Source organism: Pristiophorus japonicus, chromosome 10, assembly GCF_044704955.1.
Source record: "Pristiophorus japonicus isolate sPriJap1 chromosome 10, sPriJap1.hap1, whole genome shotgun sequence".
In the NCBI taxonomy this organism is placed as follows: Eukaryota; Metazoa; Chordata; class Chondrichthyes; family Pristiophoridae; genus Pristiophorus; species Pristiophorus japonicus.
In genome coordinates, this window is record NC_091986.1 from 146,294,411 (window position 1) to 146,318,549 (window position 24,139).

Genomic DNA, 24,139 nt, shown 5'->3' on the forward strand with positions numbered 1-24,139 from the left:
TTTGGACTTCTGTGCAGCTCTTTCCCTCCACACCACCTTCAGTGGAAGAGCTTTCCGATGTGTTAACCGCCCTTCTGGAACTCCCTCCCTGAATCCCTCTGTCTTGTTATTTCTCTCCCTACCACCATTGCCTTTAAAATCACGTAGTCCATGCATTTTCCCCTACTACTGCTCAATATCTCCTACATGAAGTGATATATAAAGGCAAGTGATTATCATCGGAAAAATAACTTTATGTAACCACGTAAACAAACAAAGGCCTAGCTACACTGAAGTATGTATTGATAGATATGATAAAATAGGTACACAAAATAAAACATACAACAAGCGTGTATAAAATTATGCCCGGATTTCAGTTCACACATAGACTTCAAAACCATTTAATGACATAAAGTTCACAAGCTTAGAGGACATGTCCATCACAGAACTGTGTACACACAAACACACCAAGACAAATACATTAACAGATTGCTGAAAATAGACAGCAATCTTTACCATAACACAAATAAATCTAATAAGGAATTTAAGAGAAACTTCTTTACCCAGAGAGTGGTAAGAATGTGGAACTCGCTACCACATGGAGGAGTTAAGGTGATTAGCATAGATGTCTTTAAGGGGAAACTGGATACGTACATGAGGGAGAAAGGACTAGAAGAATATACTGATCGGGTTAGATGAAGTTGGGTGGGAGGAGGCTTGCACGGAACATAAACATGTTGGGCTGAATGGCCTGTTCCTGTGCTGTAAATTCTCTCAATATATATATACACTAGTCAGTACTTGTATGTATGCCGGGAAATTGTGTTGGGGAAATTGATGGGATTGAAGGCCGATAAATCCCCAGGGCCTGATGGACTGCATCCCAGAGTACTTAAGGAGGTGGCCTTGGAAATAGTGGATGCATTGACAGTCATTTTCCAACATTCCATTGACTCTGGATCAGTTCCTATAGAGTGGAGAGTAGCCAATGTAACCCCACTTTTTAAAAAAGGAGGGAGAGAGAAAACAGGGAATTATAGACCGGTCAGCCTGACATCGGTAGTGGGTAAAATGATGGAATCAATTATTAAGGATGTCATAGCAGTGCATTTGGAAAGCGGTGACATGATAGGTCCAAGTCAGCATGGATTTGTGAAAGGGAAATCATGCTTGACAAATCTTCTGGAATTTTTTGAGGATGTTTCCAGTAAAGTGGACAAGGGAGAACCAGTTGATGTGGTATATTTGGACTTTCAGAAGGCGTTCGACAAGGTCCCACACAAGAGATTGATGTGCAAAGTTAGAGCACATGGGATTGGGGGTAGTGTGCTGACATGGATTGAGAACTGGTTGTCAGACAGGAAGCAAAGAGTAGGAGTAAATGGGTACTTTTCAGAATGGCAGGCAGTGACTAGTGGGGTACCGCAAGGTTCTGTGCTGGGGCCCCAGCTGTTTACACTGTACATTAATGATTTAGATGAGGGGATTAAATGTAGTATCTCCAAATTTGCGGATGACACTAAGTTGGGTGGCAGTGTGAGCTGCGAGGAGGATGCTGTGAGGCTGCAGAGCGACTTGGATAGGTTAGGTGAGTGGGCAAATGCATGGCAGATGAAGTATAATGTGGATAAATGTGAGGTTATCCACTTTAGTGGTAAAAACAGAGAGACAGACTATTATCTGAATGGTGACAGATTAGGAAAAGGGGAGGTGCAAAGAGACCTGGGTGTCATGGTACATCAATCATTGAAGGTTGGCATGCAGGTACAGCAGGCGGTTAAGAAAGCAAATGGCATGTTGGCCTTCATAGCAAGGGGATTTGAGTACAGGGGCAGGGAGATGTTGCTACAGTTGTACAGGGCATTGGTGAGGCCACACCTGGAGTATTGTGTACAGTTTTGGTCTCCTAACCTGAGGGAGTGCAGCGAAGGTTCACCAGACTGATTCCCGGGATGGCGGGACTGACCTATCAAGAAAGACTGGATCAACTGGGCTTGTATTCACTGGAGTTCAGAAGAATGAGAGGGGACCTCATAGAAACATTTAAAATTCTGACGGGGTTAGACAGGTTAGATGCAGGAAGAATGTTCCCAATGTTGGGGAAGTCCAGAACCAGAGGTCACAGTCTAAGGATAAGGAGTAAGCCATTTAGGACCGAGATGAGGAGAAACTTCTTCACCCAGAGAGTGGTGAACCTGTGGAATTCTCTACCACAGAAAGTTGTTGAGGCCAATTCACTAAATATATTCAAAAAGGAGTTAGATGAGGTCCTTACTACTAGGGGGATCAAGGGGTATGGCGAGAAAGCAGGAAGGGGGTACTGAAGTTGCATGTTCAGCCATGAACTCATTGAATGGCGGTGCAGGCTAGAAGGGCCGAATGGCCTACTCCTGCACCTATTTTCTATGTTTCTATGTTTCTATGACACACAGCAAATGGCACAGATACTTGTTGTCTAAAAATGATTTTACAAATGTCTTTGGCTTTGTCATTTGTGAAATCTTGATGCATTAAGTGGCTGCTGCATATTCCAAAAAATATTGTAAAGCTAATGTAAACCAAATGACAATGCAATGAACCTTAACAATGCCTTGTCCCTTAAGCCAAAGCTTACCAGAATCCTAAAAAAGATCAATTGTCTGATGGCTGGAGGACACTGACATCCATGTGATTTAATCTGTCAGGATGACATGCACTTCCACAACCTGCATGTACCCACTGCTGTACAAATGAAGAATGAAGAAGAACCATATTGTAGTATTCTACCAGCAGCATATATAAAATAAAATCCCTGATTCGCAGTTGATCCATGAGAGGTGTATATTGCTAATCTCCATGTTGTATAAATACTGACTTAATACATCTTTCTACCACATCTGCCACTTAGTATAATCTGAAAGCCATACTGAATTATAAGTACATATTCAGTCTGTTGAATTTTTTATCCTATTTTTAATTTATTGCATATATTTTATTACCTTTTATTGTAACCAATCCTCCAATGGCTGTGTTTGAAATTTGTTTCAAAATATCTAACACCTGGAGTATGCAGTAATTTCCAGTTTCCTTTTTGATTTGATGAGGCTTAAATGCCTCTAATTCATCTGAATCTTTTTATTGACCCCTCAGTTGAATATGAGAATATTAGGATGACTTTTTCTGTTTGCCACAGTTGTTCATGCCTGAGCAATGGCTTCATGCTTCATCCCTAAGCTCTCATCATCATCGTAGGCAGTCCCTTGAAATCGAGGAAGACTTGCTTCCACTCCTGAAGTGAGTTCTTTGGTGGCTGAACAGTGCAATACGAGAGCCACAGACTCTGTCACAGGTGGAACAGATAGCCATTGAGGGAAGGGGTGGGTGGAACTGGTTTGCCACATGCTCTTTCCACTGCCTGCGCTTGATTTCTGCATGCTCTCGGCGTTGAGACTCGAGGTGCTCAGCGCCCTCTCGGATGCACATCCTCCACTTAGGGCGGTCTTGGGCCAGGGACTCCCAGGTGTCAGTGGGGATGTTGCACTTTATCAGGGAGGCTTTGAGGATGTCCTTGTAGCGTTTCCGCTGCCCACCTTTGGCTCGTTTGCCATGAAGGAGCTCCAAGTAGAGCACTTGCTTTGGGAATCTCATGACTGGCATGCGAACTATATGGCCTGCCCAGCGGAGCTGATCGAGTGTGGTCAGTGCTTCAATGCTGGGGATGTTAGCCTGAATGAGGACGCTGATGTTGGTGTGCCTGTCCTCCCAGGGGATTTGTAGGATCTTGCGGAGACATCGTTGGTGATATTTCTCCAACAACTTGAAGCATCTACTTTACATGGTCCCTAAGCTCTAGAAGATAAATCGTCACTATTACCGTTGATGTAGACAAAATACTGCATTTTCAATTGTTACAATGGCGGTGTTTGGTAAGCCGATTGTACACATAGCACACTGATGGAGGAAGTGATGGTGCTTCCCAGCAACCAATTATGATACTCTGTTTAATGACATATATGACAGTAGGCCCTCATTGCAACATGTAACTTTTGATGCCAATCAAATGTGCCTTTAAAATAAGATGACTCTCAGTTGGCACAAACAGAATGTGGAAATGGAAAGTGATGTTAAGAGTAATCATAATATTGTTCTCTGGAACCAATGGTTGTAGCTGCAATATGGAGACATGCATTGATCGGCACCCATCTCAAAGATTTGCGGAAGCCTGGGTCAGATAGAATTACTTTAGGGCATTGCTATTTGAATGTGGCTCTTCAAAAGCTGCAGAGGACAAGAAGCTAAGATAGAGTTGGAGACATATTTGAAATTTAAGACTTAAAATGTTATGCTGAACACTTGGAATATCTGAATGCAAGTTCAGTTACAATCATGCAGTGCTGCTATCTACTGTTGGCTTTTCACCTTTCAGATCATTGAGCTGTCGCATACCTTTCTGCAGGAAGGGCTGTTGCAGATAGCAGAACTCCACATCTATAACCTGAAATTGTATTCAGGTATTTTTTGTGCTCTGCATGAAATTTTGAAGGGTCCAATTTTTATCTTAGTTTGCAATCATCTACAGTTTTATGAAAAAGGTGCAGCCACAGCACAGACAATACGACCCTGCAGGTCTCACCCTGGCTTCCTTGAAGCTTTCAAACTGATCATGATAGCAGCCTGTGTTCACAATGCATCTGGACCACATATGACAATGAAGGAGAAACCTGTGTGTTTTATTTTAAAGCCTTAAAATAAAAATAGCAAAACCACCTGTGGATAAAGATTAGCTGCAGAATTCACACTCCTAATGGGATTCATTTTGAAGATAGTTGCTTTTTGGTAACAGAGATCGATAATAGGAAATCTAGTGATTGCACGCATGCAGCATTGCACTCTACCTTTTGGAGCTGATTTCAAGAATTGAGGTCAAAGAGTTCACTGCTGTGAGTATACAATATTCACACATCTGCTTCACTAACAAGCAAATATTTTCAAAACGTATCATGTTCCAAATTACTTTTTGCCCTTTGAAGAGAAAAAATTTAATTGCGAGGTTCAACGCCTTTAATAACAAATGGCCTGGACATCATGTTTCAGCCTGTTGATAACAGCAGGTATTTTAGGAAGTAGACACAGGAAATTCAGGCTAATCCCATTTAGTGAGTGAGATCATTGCCTAAAGGAGAGTGTTGTGCTCAGGGGAGGCGGGATTGCATGGCATTGCACGTGATTGCGAAGTCTATAGTTTAAACTCAAAGACTGAGGAAATAGTTGCTACCATTCAAGTTTGATTAGAGCATTTTATTAGAATATAGATCTTCTCCTTTGGTATGATAGTAGCAAAGCAAATCAAATGTCAATATCTAAGTCAGATATCCAGGCCAAAGCTTCTGGTGTAACAGTGTAGATATCTTGTAGGCTGCCTGCGAATTTCCTGAGGGCAGTGCTCAATGATGTGCACCAGGGTCTGATTAGGAGCTCCACAGTCGCATGATGAGGGTGCTTTAATCTTCCATCTATGGGGAAGGTGGCATCATCTACTATGACCGGTTCTGAGGCAGTTGATGGTTGTCCACTGTTTGGGAGGAAGGTTTGATCCTTCAGTTTGTACTGTGGGCTCCTGTATAAGGAATCCATTCCGTATTTCATAGTTCTTCCAAGCATTTCGCCATCGGTCATCAAGGCTGAGGGGAGATCGCCGAAGGGCTTCGGCAATGGTCCAAAATGGCCTTCTAGATTTGAGACTGGTTGATGGTAGGTTGATCAAGTCAGCCTGGATCGGCAGGTCTTTGCTGGTGTAATGGTTGTATTCTCTGGAGACTGCACATTCATGGTGTAGATGTGGTGGTGCGATGTTTGCAAGCACGGGCAGCCAAGGTGTTGGTGTTGATAAAAGTGTACCGGTGATAATTCTCACAGTAGAATTCAGCTGGACATCAATGGATTTGACGTGTGGACTTGATAGATAATCATATGTTTTGCTGAAGAATTTATGAATGGGAAAATAAATTGGAAATCTTTGTTACTGTGTTTGTAATTTCAGTCAAACTTCTGATTTTTTATGTTCCCTTGACCCATCAACAATGTCCAGACAAAAGTGTGTTTAAAGTGCCATAGAGATAAAGAGGAATATTTTTTTTCACTCGCTACTTTTAATGAAAAATGAAATGGAAGGATAAAGCAGTGTGACTATATTTTTCTACATTTGCTAATCTTACTGGAAGCAGAGTATGTGAGTAGAAACCCAGGAGTACCATTTTATACTCATGTATACTGTCTCCTTAAAATTAGAAAATAGAGAAAATGTAGCCTTTCAGAGTTTAATTATTTGAAAATGTGGTATTAAGAATGAATTGTTATAAAAGGGAATGTGGTAAGAGTGGTTTCTGCACTCCAAGTGACCAAAATTGGACTTTTGTGTTAATTAGTAAACACCTGAATCTTGGACCTCCTGAAGACAATGGAATGTTTTTTCATAATCCAATAATTTAAAAAATCAACAGGAGTCTTTATGTCTTTGAATGTGAGTATTATTCAAATACTGGAAAAGGGACAAACATTAACTTAGAATGTAATTATTCAATGACATATCATCAGGTCACTGAGATTGATCGCAATTCTGGACTAATCCCCTTGCAGATTTGCTTAATGGAACTGGTATACTGTAACATTTGCAGCAATGACACGTGTGTGTGTGTGTGTGTGTGTGTGGCTGTATGTTCGTGTCTGTGTACATACACATACCAGGAACATCTACTTCCAAAATGAATCAGATTCTATTTTTCTGGTTTATTGGGCCAGGGCCAGCAGTTGCAGAAAACCATGAATCATGATTTCAAAGTCATATGGAACATAGACGCATAGGAATTTCTAGACTGAAAAAGACCATGGTCCATCTAGTTTGCTTCCTACCATCTTGATAGTTGCATGATAAAATGATAATAGTGTTGTTGAGTAATCATAGCAATCAATCTCCGTCAATTAGTCTACAACACACCCAGACATGATATGAGGAAAACCCCAGGTGGACAGTTTTGGGAACCATGTCCAAAGTCCTCTAAGCCTGCTAAACTTACCACATGTCGGGTCTCAAATATACCCAGATATTATTTCTGTAACAGTTATAATTGTGTTATTTTGCAGCTAATAACTGTTTAATGTTTTTTTTTCTGTTTCATTTTCCTGTTTTCAATTTTTAGTGGCTTGTATTAATTTTTTCCATTTATCTTGGTTAGGGTGCGCGTTTTGTACACACTCTTGGTTAGGGTCTTAAAAATGGACCATAATCAAATTCTACTCCAAAGTTTACAATTTAAAATTAATTTATAAACATCTATCACTATACTAGGTTTCACCAGTGGATAAATAAACTGTATAAGGCCATTAAACCATTTCATTTTCAATGAAATAATGCATCAAAACAATCAATGTTGATTATATTATGGACAAAGAAAGCTGCAGCAAACAACCTTTGAACTGCACTGGAAGCAAGTCTCAAGAGAGCCGACAATGTTTTCCTGGAGTGCAGTGCACCACCCCGTCCTCTCGCCTTGGTGCACAGGATACAGTTACACAGCGTAGAATCTGTTGAGAATGTAATACCTATCTGCACCAATAACATTACTAATGAAAATTAAAAAATGACATTTGATGTTTATTATATAAGATTAGCCACTTTTACTTTCCATCAATGGTTAAACGTGTTCTTGGATTTGAAAAATAAACCAGCAGCAGTACTTTAAGATAGTACTGTGCTGTTGGCGTGCTAATAGGTCTGATTTGGGGAATCGAACACACTTTACATTGCGGCCTAGTAGCTGTGTTGAAATGAATGAGAATATGCGACTAAACACAATTGATCTGTACTCACATGGGATACACACTATAACTAGCGAACCCGCAAGCTTATATTCTACTAGGTTAAAGGGTCACACAATAGAATTGCATAATGTGTTGGTCACCAACGTGCTTGGTGAAACCAATATATATCATTTTAATATCTTACTGCACTCATTCACTTGAATGAAGCTGCTTCATTCATTAAACTGTGAAATGACTAGATTATTCAAGAGGCAGGGTTTATTTTCATTGTTAGTCCTGCAGCATCATATGCAAGATTTTAAATATAAGATAATAACAGTTTTCTACAGATGTTGTTTGGAAAAATGTTCATGAAACGTGCTGCTGATTCCTCTCCCAGTTTTCTTTTCACTAAAGGTTAGATATGAATAATGAACGTGAAGGTCTCATTAGACACAGCAAAAAAAAACGTTTTACAATCTGTCATTTGCTGAGAAGTGTATGAATAAAACATTTAAGGGATGACAGGAGCACAGGTAGTTTAACTTTTTAAACAGATGAATGACAGGCTGATGGGACAGGATAAAGCCTCTCAAGGTTGAACTGATGTTTCAAGCAAGGACTACCTCCAGTTATTTGTCCCTGTTACGTTGTATTTATCTATGATAAGATGAGGCAAATAGGAGCCTAGAAATTGGATCACATTGCACCCATTTTTCAGGTGTGAAACGGGCGCCTAAGAATCCAATATAGCAAGTTGCACGCATGCGTCCATCCCGCGCCAGAGGTGCGGCATCTGCCATATTGAATTGGGTTCTTCCGTAGGCGTCCAGGGCACACACTGGAACTATTCAGGAACCTATTATAATATTAAAATAGGTGTCTGATGCTGGTTGTTGGACCCTTTTGTGAAATTGGTCTTCTCAGCACCTGACTCACTACATGATAACTCACTTAACAAATCATGGCACTAACAGTTAGCAAAGACCCCGGCTAATGGGCTCATCCCCTCCATACTGGTTAGTTGCTGGTTTGTCCTCTTAGGCTGCTAGTTAACTTCTGCAACTTTTTGGGGGTGATTTCCTCCATTCCACTATTGACTTTGAGAGTTCTGGGAACAACTTTGTGCTGACGTTGGACTGCTTGTCCGCTTTACACATATTGTATTTCACTCATGAGTGATCTGGTGGGTCTCTCTTTGGAGCTGGAGGAGGAGAGGGAGCACCATAGAAGACAGGAGTAACCGGAAGGTGGAACACGACTGATATTCATTTGAGAACACTTCAGATGGCTGTGAGGAGGACGACCTCAAGCAGCCCGGTTGCAGATTGCAACATCTCAGTGTGGGCCAGAGCAATCTGGCCCAGCTGACTATGTGGCACTGACAAGGGTACTGGTAAAGTGGCGGTAGCTTGGGCCCCCAAAGTCAGCATCTGAGTCTCGTGCAGCAGAACTAGTATATGATCTGAAGTTAAAAAAGGAGGGAGAGAGAAAACAGGGAATTATAGACCGGTCAGCCTGACCTCAGTAGTGGGTAAAATGATGGAATCAATTATTAAGGATGTCATAGCAGCGCATTTGGAAAAAGGTGACATGATAGGTCCAAGTCAGCATGGATTTGTGAAAGGGAAATCATGCTTGACAAATCTTCTGGAATTTTTTGAGGATGTTTCCAGTAAAGTGGACAAGGGAGAACCAGTTGATGTGGTATATTTGGACTTTCAGAAGGCTTTCGACAAGGTCCCACACAAAAGATTAATGTGCAAAGTTAAAGCACATGGGATTGGGGGTAGTGTGCTGACATGGATTGAGAACTGGTTGTCAGACAGGAAGCAAAGAGTAGGAGTAAATGGGTACTTTTCAGAATGGCAGGCAGTGACTAGTGGGGTACCGCAAGGTTCTGTGCTGGGGCCCCAGCTGTTTACATTGTACATTAATGATTTAGATGAGGGGATTAAATGTAGTATCTCCAAATTTGCGGATGACACTAAGTTGGGTGGCAGTGTGAGCTGCGAGGAGGATGCTATGAGGCTGCAGAGTGACTTGGATAGGTTAGGTGAGTGGGCAAATGCATGGCAGATGAAGTATAATGTGGATAAATGTGAGGTTATCCACTTTGGTGGTAAAAACAGAGAGACAGACTATTATCTGAATGGTGACAGATTAGGAAAAGGGGAGGTGCAATGAGACCTGGGTGTCATGGTACATCAGTCATTGAAGGTTGGCATGCAGGTACAGCAGGCGGTTAAGAAAGCAAATGGCATGTTGGCCTTCATAGCGAGGGGATTTGAGTACAGGGGCAGGGAGGTGTTGCTACAGTTGTACAGGGCCTTGGTGAGGCCACACCTGGAGTATTGTGTACAGTTTTGTTCTCCTAACTTGAGGAAGGACATTCTTGCTATTGAGAGAGTGCAGCGAAGATTCACCATTCACCAGACTGATTCCCGGGATGGTGGGACTGACCTATCAAGAAAGACTGGATCAACTGGGCTTGTATTCACTGGAGTTCAGAAGAATGAGAGGGGACCTCATAGAAACGTTTAAAATTCTGACGGGTTTAGACAGGTAAGATGCAGGAAGAATGTTCCCAATGTTGGGGAAGTCCAGAACCAGGGGTCACAGTCTAAGGATAAGGTGTAAGCCATTTAGGACCGAGATGAGGAGAAACTTCTTCACCCAGAGAGTGGTGAACCTGTGGAATTCTCTACCACAGAAAGTTGTTGAGGCCAATTCACTAAATATATTCAAAAAGGAGTTAGATGTAGTCCTTACTACTAGGGGGATCAAGGGGTATGGCGAGAAAGCAGGAAGGGGGTACTGAAGTTGCATGTTCAGCCATGAACTCATTGAATGGCGATGCAGGCTAGAAGGGCTGAATGGCCTACTCCTGCACCGATTTTCTATGTTTCTATGTTTCTAAGAGGGAAAAAGAGGGTAAGGTGTGAAAAAACCCTGCACGTCTCCTCCAGAATTGCCACTTGCCTCGACTTGCCGCCTGCCTATGCTGTCCAGAACATATTCCTCGAGTGCAAAGCGAATGTAGGTAACCTCTGGCTTCTCCAGTCACTGCCTGCTGCCTCATGTGTGCGGCCTTCTCCTGCAAAAAGGGGAGTTTGTTAGTGGCAGCCTTCGGAGCTGTCTTGAGAATGTCCCTGTCATAGTCAAATAGTATGGATGGTGTGTGCAAGATGTAAGCTGTGGAGAAGTGAGGTTGCAATGATCTGCCTGCCATGTTCAAATAGTTCATAAGTTGTGTAGACTATGTGAGGTGTGGGGAAGTAAGGATTCTAATAGTGCTGAGAGTTGGAGGTGCAGAGTGTATGAGTAGGAGGAGAAGGAGGTGGATTATAGTGTGGTGCAATGATTGTAGGATTGTGAAGGAAGTGGGGGAGGGGAGTGTTGTCAGTAGTGGGGCTACAAATCATGCAGGTGTGAGCAGAGAATAGATGAACTGAGAGGGACAATTCATACCTTGATAACTCCGGTGAGATCATTGAACCTTTTGCATTGCATTAACCTCCTTGGGTACTTCCTCCAATGACTTCTGTGTTGCCTGGAGGGCTTTCTGCCACCTGGGTGAAACAGTAACTCCCTCCTACTGCTGACAGCTTGGGACAGGGGCTCCAACGCTCTATCAGAGGACCTGCATGCCCACTCTGGAACTCTTACAGCCATTTTAGACCTTCGAGAACGTATCCTGCTGTCTACAGCCAGAGTGCACCTTCCCATTACGAGGTGCTGGCTGCCTTTAATTTGCATCAGACATCTGCTTTCCTACTTCCCCCCCCCCACCCCCCGCCTCCCCCCACCCCCCCCACAAACAGGCCCACAGCCAATAAGCAGCATGGGTAGTGCTGGCTGCACAGCTGGCTCATTACAAGAGGTCCTCGCACCAATTTCCCATAATCCCTGCCACCACGTGAATCGCCACGTGCATTACGTGCCCCAGCCCCTGCATGGCCACTTTAGCTTCTGGGCCGGGATCTCAGTGAGTGTGTTGTGGGTTAGTTTCAGAATGCATATATGTTCCCATTCCTTGTGGCTTCTCTGTACGATTTTATTGCCCACTGGTGATCAGGAGTGCCTTGATTTAATAAAATAAAAATACTTGAAGTATTTCAAACACACCAGTAATTGTGTTTTCCAATTAATTAGAAAAACAACAGAAACAAATTGGAAATGTGAAGAAACAGGATATAGGTGGACCTCCTATTAGATCAAGCAATGGTATCTCCAATAGTGTTTTCAGTAATGAATGAGAGGTTGCATATTTTATAGACATTTGTTTGATGTGAATTGTGTACACTATTTTGTCAAGCAGGCTCTAATTGGCTAATTTGAAAATCCACCAAATAAATGTCTAATTGAGTCTAGTGTCATGACACAGAAGGAGGAAATTTGTACTTTAAAAAAAAACGATGAACAGAAATGTTACCGTTAGGCTTCCAGCCTAACCAGTAATTAGATTACGAGCAGGCCTTAAAACACGATCTGGCTCCCTGGGACCATCTGTAAAATCCACAATTGAGGCATGGCTTGAGTCGGCCTGAGGACCTTTCCTTGCTCTGCGTCAGAGATGCTGGTGTGAAGCCAGGAGGAATGCAGGCAGAAATGTGAAATACACTGAATAATCTTGCTCAATATTTAATAATGGCAGTAAGCTTGACGGCTTGTATTTATCTCTACTTTTAGCCGATCAGTGTCTAGTTCAACCTGCCTCTTTGCTTTGTACTAAAATAAACAGTGGTGACCAAAGAACTAAACTTCACATTTGACATACTGAGGTCCAGATCTGTGCAGTGATTGGATGTTGCGGTCCTGTAATATTATAGCATGCTTGCTGAGAATTTAGCAATTAGCTTTTTTAATTGTAATCCACACGCTTCTGGGTAAACAATTTGGCTGATGTGACGAATGATCATGATGGATTCAAGGTCCGTTTATGTTAATCTAATCTTAAATGATTTTAATGAAAACTACCATTACATTAGGATTAAAAAAATGCATTTGTGTAGGTGGGGGACTGGGTGCTGCATTAGAAAGCTGCTGGTCTTTCACCAATGGGATCTAGGCATTAAATCTAACTGTAATTGATGGAATGAAAGTCTCCTATGTGCTGATTATTAGGGTCCATCATGACATGAGTGAACAGTCTCAGTACAGTTTCCAGTGTACCCTGGAAACCATCCCTCATTAGTATTAAATTAGTCATCTCACTCAAAGAGGTCATAAAGATGGTTAGTGTGAGAAATATAAACTATCACACAAGAGTACTCTTCTGAGGCTGGACTTAAGACTTGTTGTTGGATGTCATTTTGACTTTGTGCGATCGTGTAAAATGGGTGATAGTGTATCGGCAGCCTGCTATCCTCTCTCCCGACTTTTATTTCCATTGAAGTTAATCGGGAGAGATGTAAAGCAGGTTGCTGATTCGCTATCACCCATTTTACGCTATCGCACAAAGTCAAATGACGCCTGTTGAGACATATTAGAGGGAGCTATTCCCTGCAGTTGCTTGTGTTAAAACTGATTGGGGAGTGCTTGATACTCACAATGGTTGACAAAAGTGTCCAGCACTGATATCCCTTGCCTCGATGAGCATAAAACCAACAACAATATTCTTTTCAAAAATGGAATTTTATGGCGCTAATAAATGCGTTGGTGCCTGCAGAATGCTTTGGTACCTAGTGAAGAAAACATAAAGCAATCATTGAAACTAGAAAACTACAGTTAAGCACATACCTACATTTTTTCATTATTAGCTAAATAACTACACAGCATCTACTAACTAAATAAAAATAGGAAAGGATTTAAAAAATGAAAATGCTCAAAAAACAAAATAGATTGAAAAATGCACACTTTGGATAACACCTGAAATATTCGCCCATCTTTCTTTACAGTTGCTTCTGTGCACTTCCTGAAATGCAACTTTAGGTTAACTAAAATAGATGATGACTCATTTGTTTGAAGCCAGTGATATCTACATTAAGTTTCTTCCCTCGTTTCAAGAATATTAAATGATGTTTCTATTAATCCTGTGCTTTGAGGTGTGCAGTCTGGAGTTTGAGCCAGAGCATAGACTTCCGATACTTTAACCAAGAATAAAGTTGTAGCTACACAAAATCAGTTTGGAAAAGGAAATGTAATATCTGGCAACAACATACAGTCTAAACATCAGCAAAGAAAGGACGCCTGTGAATTTTGATCCAAAGTACATTTATAGGAATGTTAGAGATTTTAAGCAATGTCTAGTGTGGTACTGAGCAACACAGGAAGGCTCCAGTTTAGATCCCTGGCCATTTCTGACTCAGCTGATTTTAAATGGGATGGTATTACTCAAAGTCCCTGATCTAGAGAGAGAAAATAAACAATGGAAGTTCCCATTCTTGACTATTATCCAGTGAAGACCATTGCTTAAAAAGTCGACGTGTGGACTTTGGATGAGAAATATATTGTGGTACAATAGCCTGTTGGTGCCAGCTCCGTGAATTCACAAAAAAAGAATAGCTGCTTGGGTTTGGTCCTGTTGGGCAGCTGGTACCCATGGGACTGAACCCCAGAAAAATGATCAATTCAGGAGAGGAGAGGAGCAACCTGGAGGAAAAATGAAATGTTGAGTATTAATGTATTTTCTTTGTAATACATTTGAGGATAAAATGTAGACCCTTAAATGGTGATTCTCAGTATAGTAACAAACTTTAAAATGATGGATGCGTTTCATTGCAAAAGTTCCCTCATCCTTAATTAAAAGAAAGCAATCGACAAAATGGAAGAACAATGTGTTATTAGCATTATTAGTATTCTATTCATTAGGCATGTGCAGACCAATTGTAAATAATATCGTACTCAGAACATGGAGACGGAAATGAATCCAGTTATTATCATGTCATCAATAGACTACTTAAAGGGTGTGTAAAATTGCCACTAAACATTCGAAAATGCTGATGTGAATAAATATGATTAAAATTGTGATTTATAATTCTTCTCTTTGCAGTCTGTTCTCAGTACTCCAGGGGAGTGTTTGCCATCTTTGGCATGTATGACAAGAGGTCTGTGCATACGCTGACTTCGTTCTGCGGAGCATTGCACATATCTTTGATCACCCCGAGCTTCCCGACGGAGGGCGAGAGCCAGTTCGTGCTCCAACTGCGGCCATCTTTGAGAGGGGCATTGCTCAGCCTGCTTGATCACTATGAATGGACTAAATTTGTCTTCTTATATGACACTGACAGAGGTGAGTTTGACCTTCAGAAATGCCTTAAAATTTATCTCCGCTCGGCTTTGAAACATTTTGTTAATGCTGCAGTCAAAATAGGATCTGTAACATTTTGGGTGTTAACTTTTGCACCATAGAATGTGTTGGGATGTTTTGTTCTCAATATTATCAGTAATTTTTTAGGGAATCTAGGTTTTGATTTATACACTTATTGCAATTAAAATGTTATTTGAAGGAAACAGTTTGCATTACGATAAGGTTGCTGCCAATATAAAAACAGACAGGTTGGAGAGGCAGAAGGTGGGATCAAAACTTGAATTTTAAAATTTGCTTTACTGTTGATGAAAATTCATTAATAACTAAGCAACCCTAATAATTAACATCTTTACATCATAAAGTAGTGCCAAACAATTTGACGTCTGGTTTACATTTTTAGAAAAGTCTGGATAATCAAATAGTGGCCTGTCTAGTTCAAAGTTGACCGATAATTCTACTTTCCAGTTGAATAAGTTGCAGCATAATTTGTGTGGGAGGGGAGTCAGGAAAGTTTAGTCTTTGTGTATTTGTCCTAGTTAATTCATCTTCTTTTGAATTTGTTTTCTTATTTCCAGTACTATACTTTTTTTTTAAAAAGTAACGTGAACTGTTTACCTGTAGCTTTATGGAAATTGTTCAAAGTGTTGTGACTCTGAGAGTTTCATAGAATCATAGAAGTTTACAGCGCGAAAGGAAGCCATTTCGGCCCATTGTGTCCATGCGGCCAACAAGAGGCTACCTAGCCTAATCCCACTTTCCAGCTCTAGGTCCGTAATCCTGCAGGTACATCCAAGTACTTTTTCAATGTGGTGCGGGTTTCTGCCTCTACCACTCTTTCAAGCAATAAGTTCCAGGCCCCCACAACCCTCTGCGTGAAGAAATTTCCCCTGAAATTCCCTCTAAACCTTCTACCAATTACTTTAAATTTATGCCCCCTGGTTGTTGACCCCTCTGCTAAGGGAAATAGGTTCTTTCTATCCACTATATCTAGGCCCCTCATAATTTTATACACCTCAATGAGGTCTCCCCCTCAGCCTCCTCTGTTCCAATGAAAACAAATTCAGCCTATCTAATCTGTCCTCACAGCTTAGATTTTTCACTCCCGGCAACATCCTCGTAATCTCCTCTGTACCCTCTCCAGTGCAATCACATTCTTCCTGTAATGTGGTGACCAGAACTACATGCAGTACTCCAGCTGTGGCTTAACCAGTGTTTTATACAGTTCAAGCATAACCCTCCTGCTCTTGTATTCTATGCCTTGGCTAATAAAGACAAGCATTCTGTATGCCTTCTTAACCACCTTATCTACCTGGCCTGTTACTTTCAGGGATCTGTGGACATGCACTCCAGGCCCCTTTGTTCCTCTACACTTCTCAGTATCCTACCATTTAATGTGTATTCCATTTCCTTGTTAACCCTCCCCCAAATACATTACCTCACACGTCTCTCAATTAAATTCTATTTGTCACTGTTCTGCTCACCTGACCAGTTGATTACTATCTTCCTGCAGTCCACAGCTTTCTTCTTCATTATCAACCACACAGCCGATTTTAGTATCATCTGCAAACTTCTTAATCATACCCCCTATATTCAAGTCTAGATCATTGATGTATATCACAAAAAGCAAGGGACCTAGCACTGAGCCCTGTGGAACCCCACTGGAAACATAGAAACAGAGAAAATAGGTGTCGGAGTAGGCCATTCGGCCCTTCGAGCCTGCATGGGCATTCATAGAAACATAGAAACATAGAAAATAGGTGCAGGAGTAGGCCATTCGGCCCTTCTAGCCTGCACCGCCATTCAATGAGTTCATGGCTGAACATTCAACTTCAGTACCCCATTCCTGCTTTCTCGCCATACCCCTTGATCCCCCTAGCAGTAAGGACCTCATCTAACTCCTTTTTGAATATATTTAGTGAATTGGCCTCAACAACTTTCTGTGGTAGAGAGTTCCACAGGTTCACCACTCTCTGGGTGAAGAAGTTCCTCCGCATCTCGGTCCTAAATGGCTTACCCCTTATCCTTAGACTGTGACCCCTGGTTCTGGACTTCCCCAACATTGGGAACATTCTTCCTGCATCTAACCTGTCTAACCCCGTCAGAATTTTATATGTTTCTATGAGGTCCCCTCTCATTCTTCTGAACTCCAGTGAATACAAGCCCAGTTGATCCAGTCTTTCTTGATAGGTCAGTCCCGCCATCCCGGGAATCAGTCTGGTGAACCTTCGCTGCACTCCCTCAATAGCAAGAATGTCCTTCCTCAGGTTAGGAGACCAAAACTGTACACAATACTCCAGGTGTGGCCTCACCAATGCCCTGTACAACTGTAGCAACACCTCCCTGCCCCTGTACTCAAATCCCCTTGCTATGAAGGCCAACATGCCATTTGCTTTCTTAACCGCCTGCTGCACCTGCATGCCAACCTTCAATGACTGATGTACCATGACACCCAGGTCTCTTTGCACCTCCCCTTTTCCTAATCTGTCACCATTCAGATAATAGTCTGTCTCTCTGTTTTTACCACCAAAGTGGATAACCTCACATTTATCCACATTATACTTCATCTGCCATGCATTTGCCCACTCACCTAACCTATCCAAGTCGCTCTGCAGCCTCACAGCATCCTCCTCGCAGCTCACACTGCCACCCAACTTAGTGTCATCCGCAAATTTGGAGATACTACATTTAATCCCCTCATCTAAATCATTAATGTACAGTGTAAACAGCTGGGGCCCCAGCACAGAACCTTGCGGTACCCCACTAGTCACTGCCTGCCATTCTGAAAAGTACCCATTTACTCCTACTCTTTGCTTCCTGTCTGACAACCAGTTCTCAATCCATGTCAGTACACTACCCCCAATCCCATGTGCTCTAACTTTGCACATCAATCTCTTGTGTGGGACCTTGTCGAACGCCTTCTGAAAGTCCAAATATACCACATCAACTGGTTCTCCCTTATCCACTCTACTGGAAACATCCTCAAAAAATTCCAGAAGATTTGTCAAGCATGATTTCCCTTTCACAAATCCATGCTGACTTGGACCTATCATGTCACCTCTTTCCAAATGCACTGCTATGACATCCTTAATAATTGATTCCATCATTTTACCCACTACCGATGTCAGGCTGACCGGTCTATAATTCCCTGTTTTCTCTCTCCCTCCTTTTTTAAAAAGTGGGGTTACATTGGCTACCCTCCACTCCATAGGAACTGATCCAGAGTCAATGGAATGTTGGAAAATGACTGTCAACGCATCCACTATTTCCAAGGCCACCTCCTTAAGTACTCTGGGATGCAGTCCATCAGGCCCTGGGGATTTATCGGCCTTCAATCCCATCAATTTCCCCAACACAATTTCCCGGCTAATAAGGATTTCCCTCAGTTCCTCCTCCTTACTAGACCCCCCGACCCCTTTTATAACCGGAAGGTTGTTCGTGTCCTCCTTCGTGAATACCGAACCAAAGTACTTGTTCAATTGGTCCGCCATTTCTTTGTTCCCCGTTATGACTTCCCCTGATTCTGACTGCAGGGGACCTACATTTGTCTTTACTAACCTTTTTCTCTTTACATATCTATAGAAACTTTTGCAATCCGTCTTAATGTTCCCTGCAAGCTTCTTCTCATACTCCATTTTCCCTGCCCTAATCAAACCCTTTGTCCTCCTCTGCTGAGTTCTAAATTTCTCCCAGTCCCCAGGTTCGCTGCTATTTCTGGCCAATTTGTATGCCACTTCCTTGGCTTTAATACTATCCCTGATTTCCCTTGATAGCCACGGTTGAGCCACCTTCCCTTTTTTATTTCTATGCCAGACAGGAATGTACAATTGTTGTAGTTCATCCATGCGGTCTCTAAATGTCTGCCATTGCCCATCCACAGTCAACCCCTTAAGTATCATTCGCCAATCCATCTCAGCCAATTCACGCCTCATACCTTCAAAGTTAGCCTTCTTTAAGTTCTGGACCATGGTCTCTGACTTAACTGTTTCATTCTCCATCCTAATGCAGAATTCCACCATATTATGGTCACTCTTCCCCAAGGGGCCTCGCACAACGAGATTGCTAATTAATCCTTTCTCATTGCATAACACCCAGTCTAAGATGGCCTCCCCCCTAGTTGGTTCCTCGACATATTGGTCTAAAAAACCATCCCTTATGCACTCCAGAAAATCCTCCTCCACCGTATTGCTTCCAGTTTGGTTAGCCCAATCTATGTGCATATTAAAGTCACCCATTATAACTGCTGCACCTTTATTGCACGCACCCCTAATTTCCTGTTTGATGCCCTCCCCAACATCACTACTACTGTTTGGAGGTCTGTACACAACTCCCACTAACGTTTTTTGCCCTTTGGTGTTCTGCAGCTCTACCCATATAGATTCCACATCATCCAAGCTAATGTCCTTCCTAACTATTGCCTTAATCTCCTCCTTAACCAGCAATGCTACCCCACCTCCTTTTCCTTTTATTCTATCCTTCCTGAATGTTGAATACCCCTGGATGTTGAGTTCCCAGCCCTGCTCATCCTGGAGCCACGTCTCCGTAATCCCAATCACATCATATTTGTTAACATCTATTTGCACAGTTAATTCATCCACCTTATTGCGGATACTCCTTGCATTAAGACACAAAGCCTTTAGGCTTGTTTTTTTAACACCCTCTGTCCTTTTAGAATTTTGCTGTACAATGGCCCTTTTTGTTCTTTGCCTTGGGTTTCTCTGCCCTCCACTTTTCCTCATCTCCTTTCTGTCTTTTGTTTTTGCCTCCTTTTTGTTTCCCTCTATCTCCCTGCATTGGTTCCCATCCCCCTGCCATATTAGTTTAACTCCTCCCCAACAGCACTAGCAAACACTCCCCCGAGGACATTGGTTCCGATTCTGCCCAGGTGCAGACCGTCCGGATTGTACTGGTCCCACCTCCCCCAGAACCGGTTCCAATGCCCCAGGAATTTGAATCCCTCCCTGCTGCACCATTGCTCAAGCCAATAAGATCATGGCTGATCATTCCCTCAGTACCCCTTTCCTGCTTTCTCTCCATACCCCTTGATCCCCTTAGCCATAAGGGCCATATCTAACTCCCTCTTGAATATATCCAGTGAACTGGCATCAACAACTCTCTGCGGCAGGGAATTCCATAGGTTAACAACTCTCTGAGTGAAGAAGTTTCTCCTCATCTCAGTCCTAAATGGCCTACCCCTTATCCTAAGACTATGTTCCCTGGTTCTAGACTTCCCCAACATCGGGAACATTCTTCCTGCATCTAACCTGTCCAGTCCCGTCAGAATCTTATACGTTTCTATGAGATCCCCTCTCATCCTTCTAAACTCCAGTGAATAAAGGCCCAGTTGATCCAGTCTCTCCTCATATGACAGCCCAGCCATCCCTGGAATCAGTCTGGTGAACCTTCGCTGCACTCCCTCAATAGCAAGAATGTCCTTCCTCAGATTAGGAGACCAAAACTGAACACAATATTCCAGGTGAGGCCTCACTAAGGCCCTGTACAACTGCAGTAAGACCTCCCTGCTCCTATACTCAAATCCCCTCGCTATGAAGGCCAACATACCATTTGCCTTCTTCACCGCCTGCTGTATCTACATGCCCACTTTCAGTGACTGATGAACCATGACACTCAGGTCTCGTTGCACCTCCCCTTTTCCTAATCTGCCGCCATCCGGATAATATTCTGCCTTTGTGTTTTTGCCCCCAAAGTGGATAACCTCACATTTATCCACATTATACTGCATCTGCCATGCATTTGCCCACCCACCTAATCTGTCCAAGTCACCCTGCAGCCTCTTAGCGTCCTCCTCACAGCTCACACCGCCACCCAGTTTAGTGTCATCCGCGAACTTGGAGATATTACACTCAATTTCTTCATCTAAGTTGTTAATGTATATTGTAAAGAGCTTCCAGTCGCAAAAACACCCATCAACCATTACCCTTTACTACCTGCCTCTGAGCCAATTTTGGATCCAACTTGTCACTTTGCCTTGGATCCCATCGGCTTTTACTTTTGTGACCAGTCTGCCATGTGGGACCTTATCTAAAGCGTTGCCAAAATCCATATTCACTACATCATATGCTTTGCCTTCATTGACTCTCCTGGTTACCTCCTCAAAAAATTCAATCAAGTTAGTCAGACACGACCTTCGCTTAACAAATCCGTGCTGACTGTCCTTGATTAATCCCTGTCTTTCTAAGTGAAGATTTATCCTGTCCTTCAGGACTTTTTCCAATAATTTTCCCACTACTGAGGTTAGGCTGACTGGCCTGTAATTACTCGGTCTATTCCTTTCTCCCTTCTTAAACAAAGGTACCACATTAGCAGTCCTCCAATCCTCTGGCATCACACCTGAAGCCACAGTTTCTTAACCCAGAAATGAAGACTGATATTATTTGCCAGGGTTATAGTCCTCTTGAAGAGCCCGCTTTTGATTTGTGTGTGGTAGTTAGTCAGTGAATCCAAATGTGAGATCCTGCTGCAAATTGCAGGATGACAGTGCCACCTACTGGCCTTAAGTCAGCCGAATGAGATGAAAGTCAACAACACATTTTTCTTTTTCGGTTTCTCCTGTTGATACTCACCACAAGACCAAAATTGCACTTCTTCCCTTCTTTCCCTCTCCTCTCAAAAAATAAATATTGATTATTTCTATGTAGTAAACAAAATCAGTATTTCGATGAAAATGCTTTTTTTCTTGGAACTCCTAGATTAACCAAAACAAATAAAGATTAAGTGGCAGTTTGTTCTGAATATAGGAAACTGACCTGCAATTGGCATGCAAATTATTCCAGAGGGAATAAAGGAATAGCTATTTACACCAGGGAAAAGGAAAATGATAGCAATAATGTGTATTTTGTTTTTTGGTGCTTGTAATATCCTGAGTGAAACAGTTGAACAAATAAAGAAAGAAAGAAAGCCTTACATTTATATAGCGCCTTTCATGACCACCGGACATCTCAAAGCGCTTTACAGCCAATGAAGCACTTTTAGTGTGTAGTCACTGTTGTAATGTGGGTAAATATAATGTTCCTGTGTGTGTTGCTAGCCATTAAATAGGTTTAATTCCTGTTCCATGTTCAATGTAGCTTCAACCCCATCGGTTTTGACATCAGAGTAATCATTTATGCATTCAAATGTTTGTGCTGGTGACTAATGTGCCATATTAGACATTGGCTCTTGGGTAACTACAATTGATTTCATGATTCTCTGCAATGCCGTACAGTTTCAGTGTGAATGAGAAAGTATCTTGCTGTGGTGTGAAATGGCACTGTTTTGGCTTGAACAGCCCATTTTTGCATTGGATTAATCAAGCACCTGTGTAAAACATGCAAATTACATGTTTAGCAAAAGAATGTCCATGTGTACTAGTTATTACCTTGCGCCCCTGTTACTTAAATGATGCCCACTCCTTTTGAAGGGTGGATGAAACTTACAAAATATTAAACTTGATAAGACAGTGATTTTGAATTGTTCCTCTTTATATTTGTATTTTTTACCCTAGATTTTAATAGTAAGAATGACTTCACACTTTGTGCCTCCACTTTTTCCTTTTTGATAACGAAGACAATAAGTAGTTGGGTTCTTAAACTTAATGATGTCACTCAGTATTAATGCTCTGTGCTGCATTCTTACAAACTGCTGCTGTGTTAGACTTTGTTTACCTTCAGACTCGACTATTCCAGTGGTCTCCTGCATGGCCTCCCATCTTCTACCCTCGATAAACTTAAGCTCATCTAAAACTCTGCTGTCCAACTCCTAATTCACAGAAAGTCTCGTACACCCATGACCCCCGCGCTCGCTGGCCTACATTAGTTCCCAGTCCACCAAAGCCTCGATTTTTAAATTCTCATCCTCATGTTCAGAACCCTTCATTGCCTCACACCTCCCTTATCTCTGTATTCGCCTTCAGCCTGATAACCCTCCGAGATCTCTACATTCATCTATTTCTGGCCTCAAATGCATCTCCGACTTCCTTTGCCTCACCATTGGCGGCCGTACCATTTAAAATTAAAGTGCTGGTGACTGGAGAAACTAATTGTATTTGAGAAGATGGAGACTTAGGCAAGCAAGCAGTCTTCTTGTGTACTCCTACAGAATCCTTAATCTACTGACTGAGTCCTTGCCTGGACCGTTTTGGTGTGGTGGCGTTGTATAATCATATTTTATTTGAATTAAAGTGCCAGCAAACAAAATAAAGTACTTGAGACAAGCTTTTATAGTAATCACCTGGTTTTATAACCAACATGTGCTTCACTGAATAAGAGTCAATAAGAAGCTAAAAGTCACCAAGGTGAAACAACTACCCTTCCCATGCATTGGACGTGTCCTGACTGTAAATTTATGGCACATTAACCCTTCAGAATAGTAATCAGTTTTACAGACTCAATGTAGTTATCTGTTAATCGATGTTGTTTATGAATACTAAACCTTTGTGTATGTAGTCCAGTAACTTCAGTCATGTTCAGTACAAATAAACATTAGGAGATGGGCAGCAGAGTTTTAGATGAGCTTAAGTTTATCGAGAATGGAAGATGGGAGGCCATGCAGGAGAGCACTGGAATAGTCGAGTCTGAAGGTAAACAAAGTCAGGGAGGCCGACCCCCATGCACGCACCCCCCCCCACCCCCCACAGCCCGCAGAACCCCATCCTAGGATTATTTCCCTCCCCCCTCTGCTATGGCACCGTCAGATCATCGATTTGAAAGTCAATTTTCAGGTGAATGATTACATCTGGCTGTATGCAGGCTGTACAAGCCCACCACCCACCCAATGGAATCGACCCAAGGCTCAATCAATTTTCATAGTTGGGCCTCATTGCCATTCTGTCGGTGAAGTGCTTGTGCATTTTGAGCAACTCACTGGTGGGAGAGGGTCGATGATCTGACGGTGCCACAGCAGAGGGGGGAGGGAAATAATCCTAGGATGGGGTTCTGCGGGCTATGGGGGGTGGGGGGGGTGGCGTGCATGGGGGTCGGCCTCCCTGACTTTGTTTACCTTCAGACTCGACTATTCCAGTGCTCTCCTGCATGGCCTCCCATCTTCCATTCTCAATAAACTTAAGCTCATCTAAAACTCGGCTGCCCATCTCCTAATGTTTATTTGTACTGAACATGACTGAAGTTACTGGACTAC

At 42.3% G+C, this 24,139-nt stretch overlaps 1 protein-coding gene across 5 annotated transcripts in view; it reads left to right on the forward strand.

The window, feature by feature from the left end:
- LOC139274818 (glutamate receptor 4) overlaps positions 1 to 24,139 on the forward strand; it is a 255,245-nt gene that overhangs the window by 7,768 nt on the left and 223,338 nt on the right. For all 5 annotated transcript variants that reach the window (XM_070891511.1, XM_070891512.1, XM_070891513.1 and 2 more), the window contains exon 3: positions 14,750 to 14,989. In XM_070891511.1, coding sequence (XP_070747612.1) covers positions 14,750 to 14,989 — 240 coding nt within the window. The remainder of the gene's footprint in view (positions 1 to 14,749; positions 14,990 to 24,139) is intronic.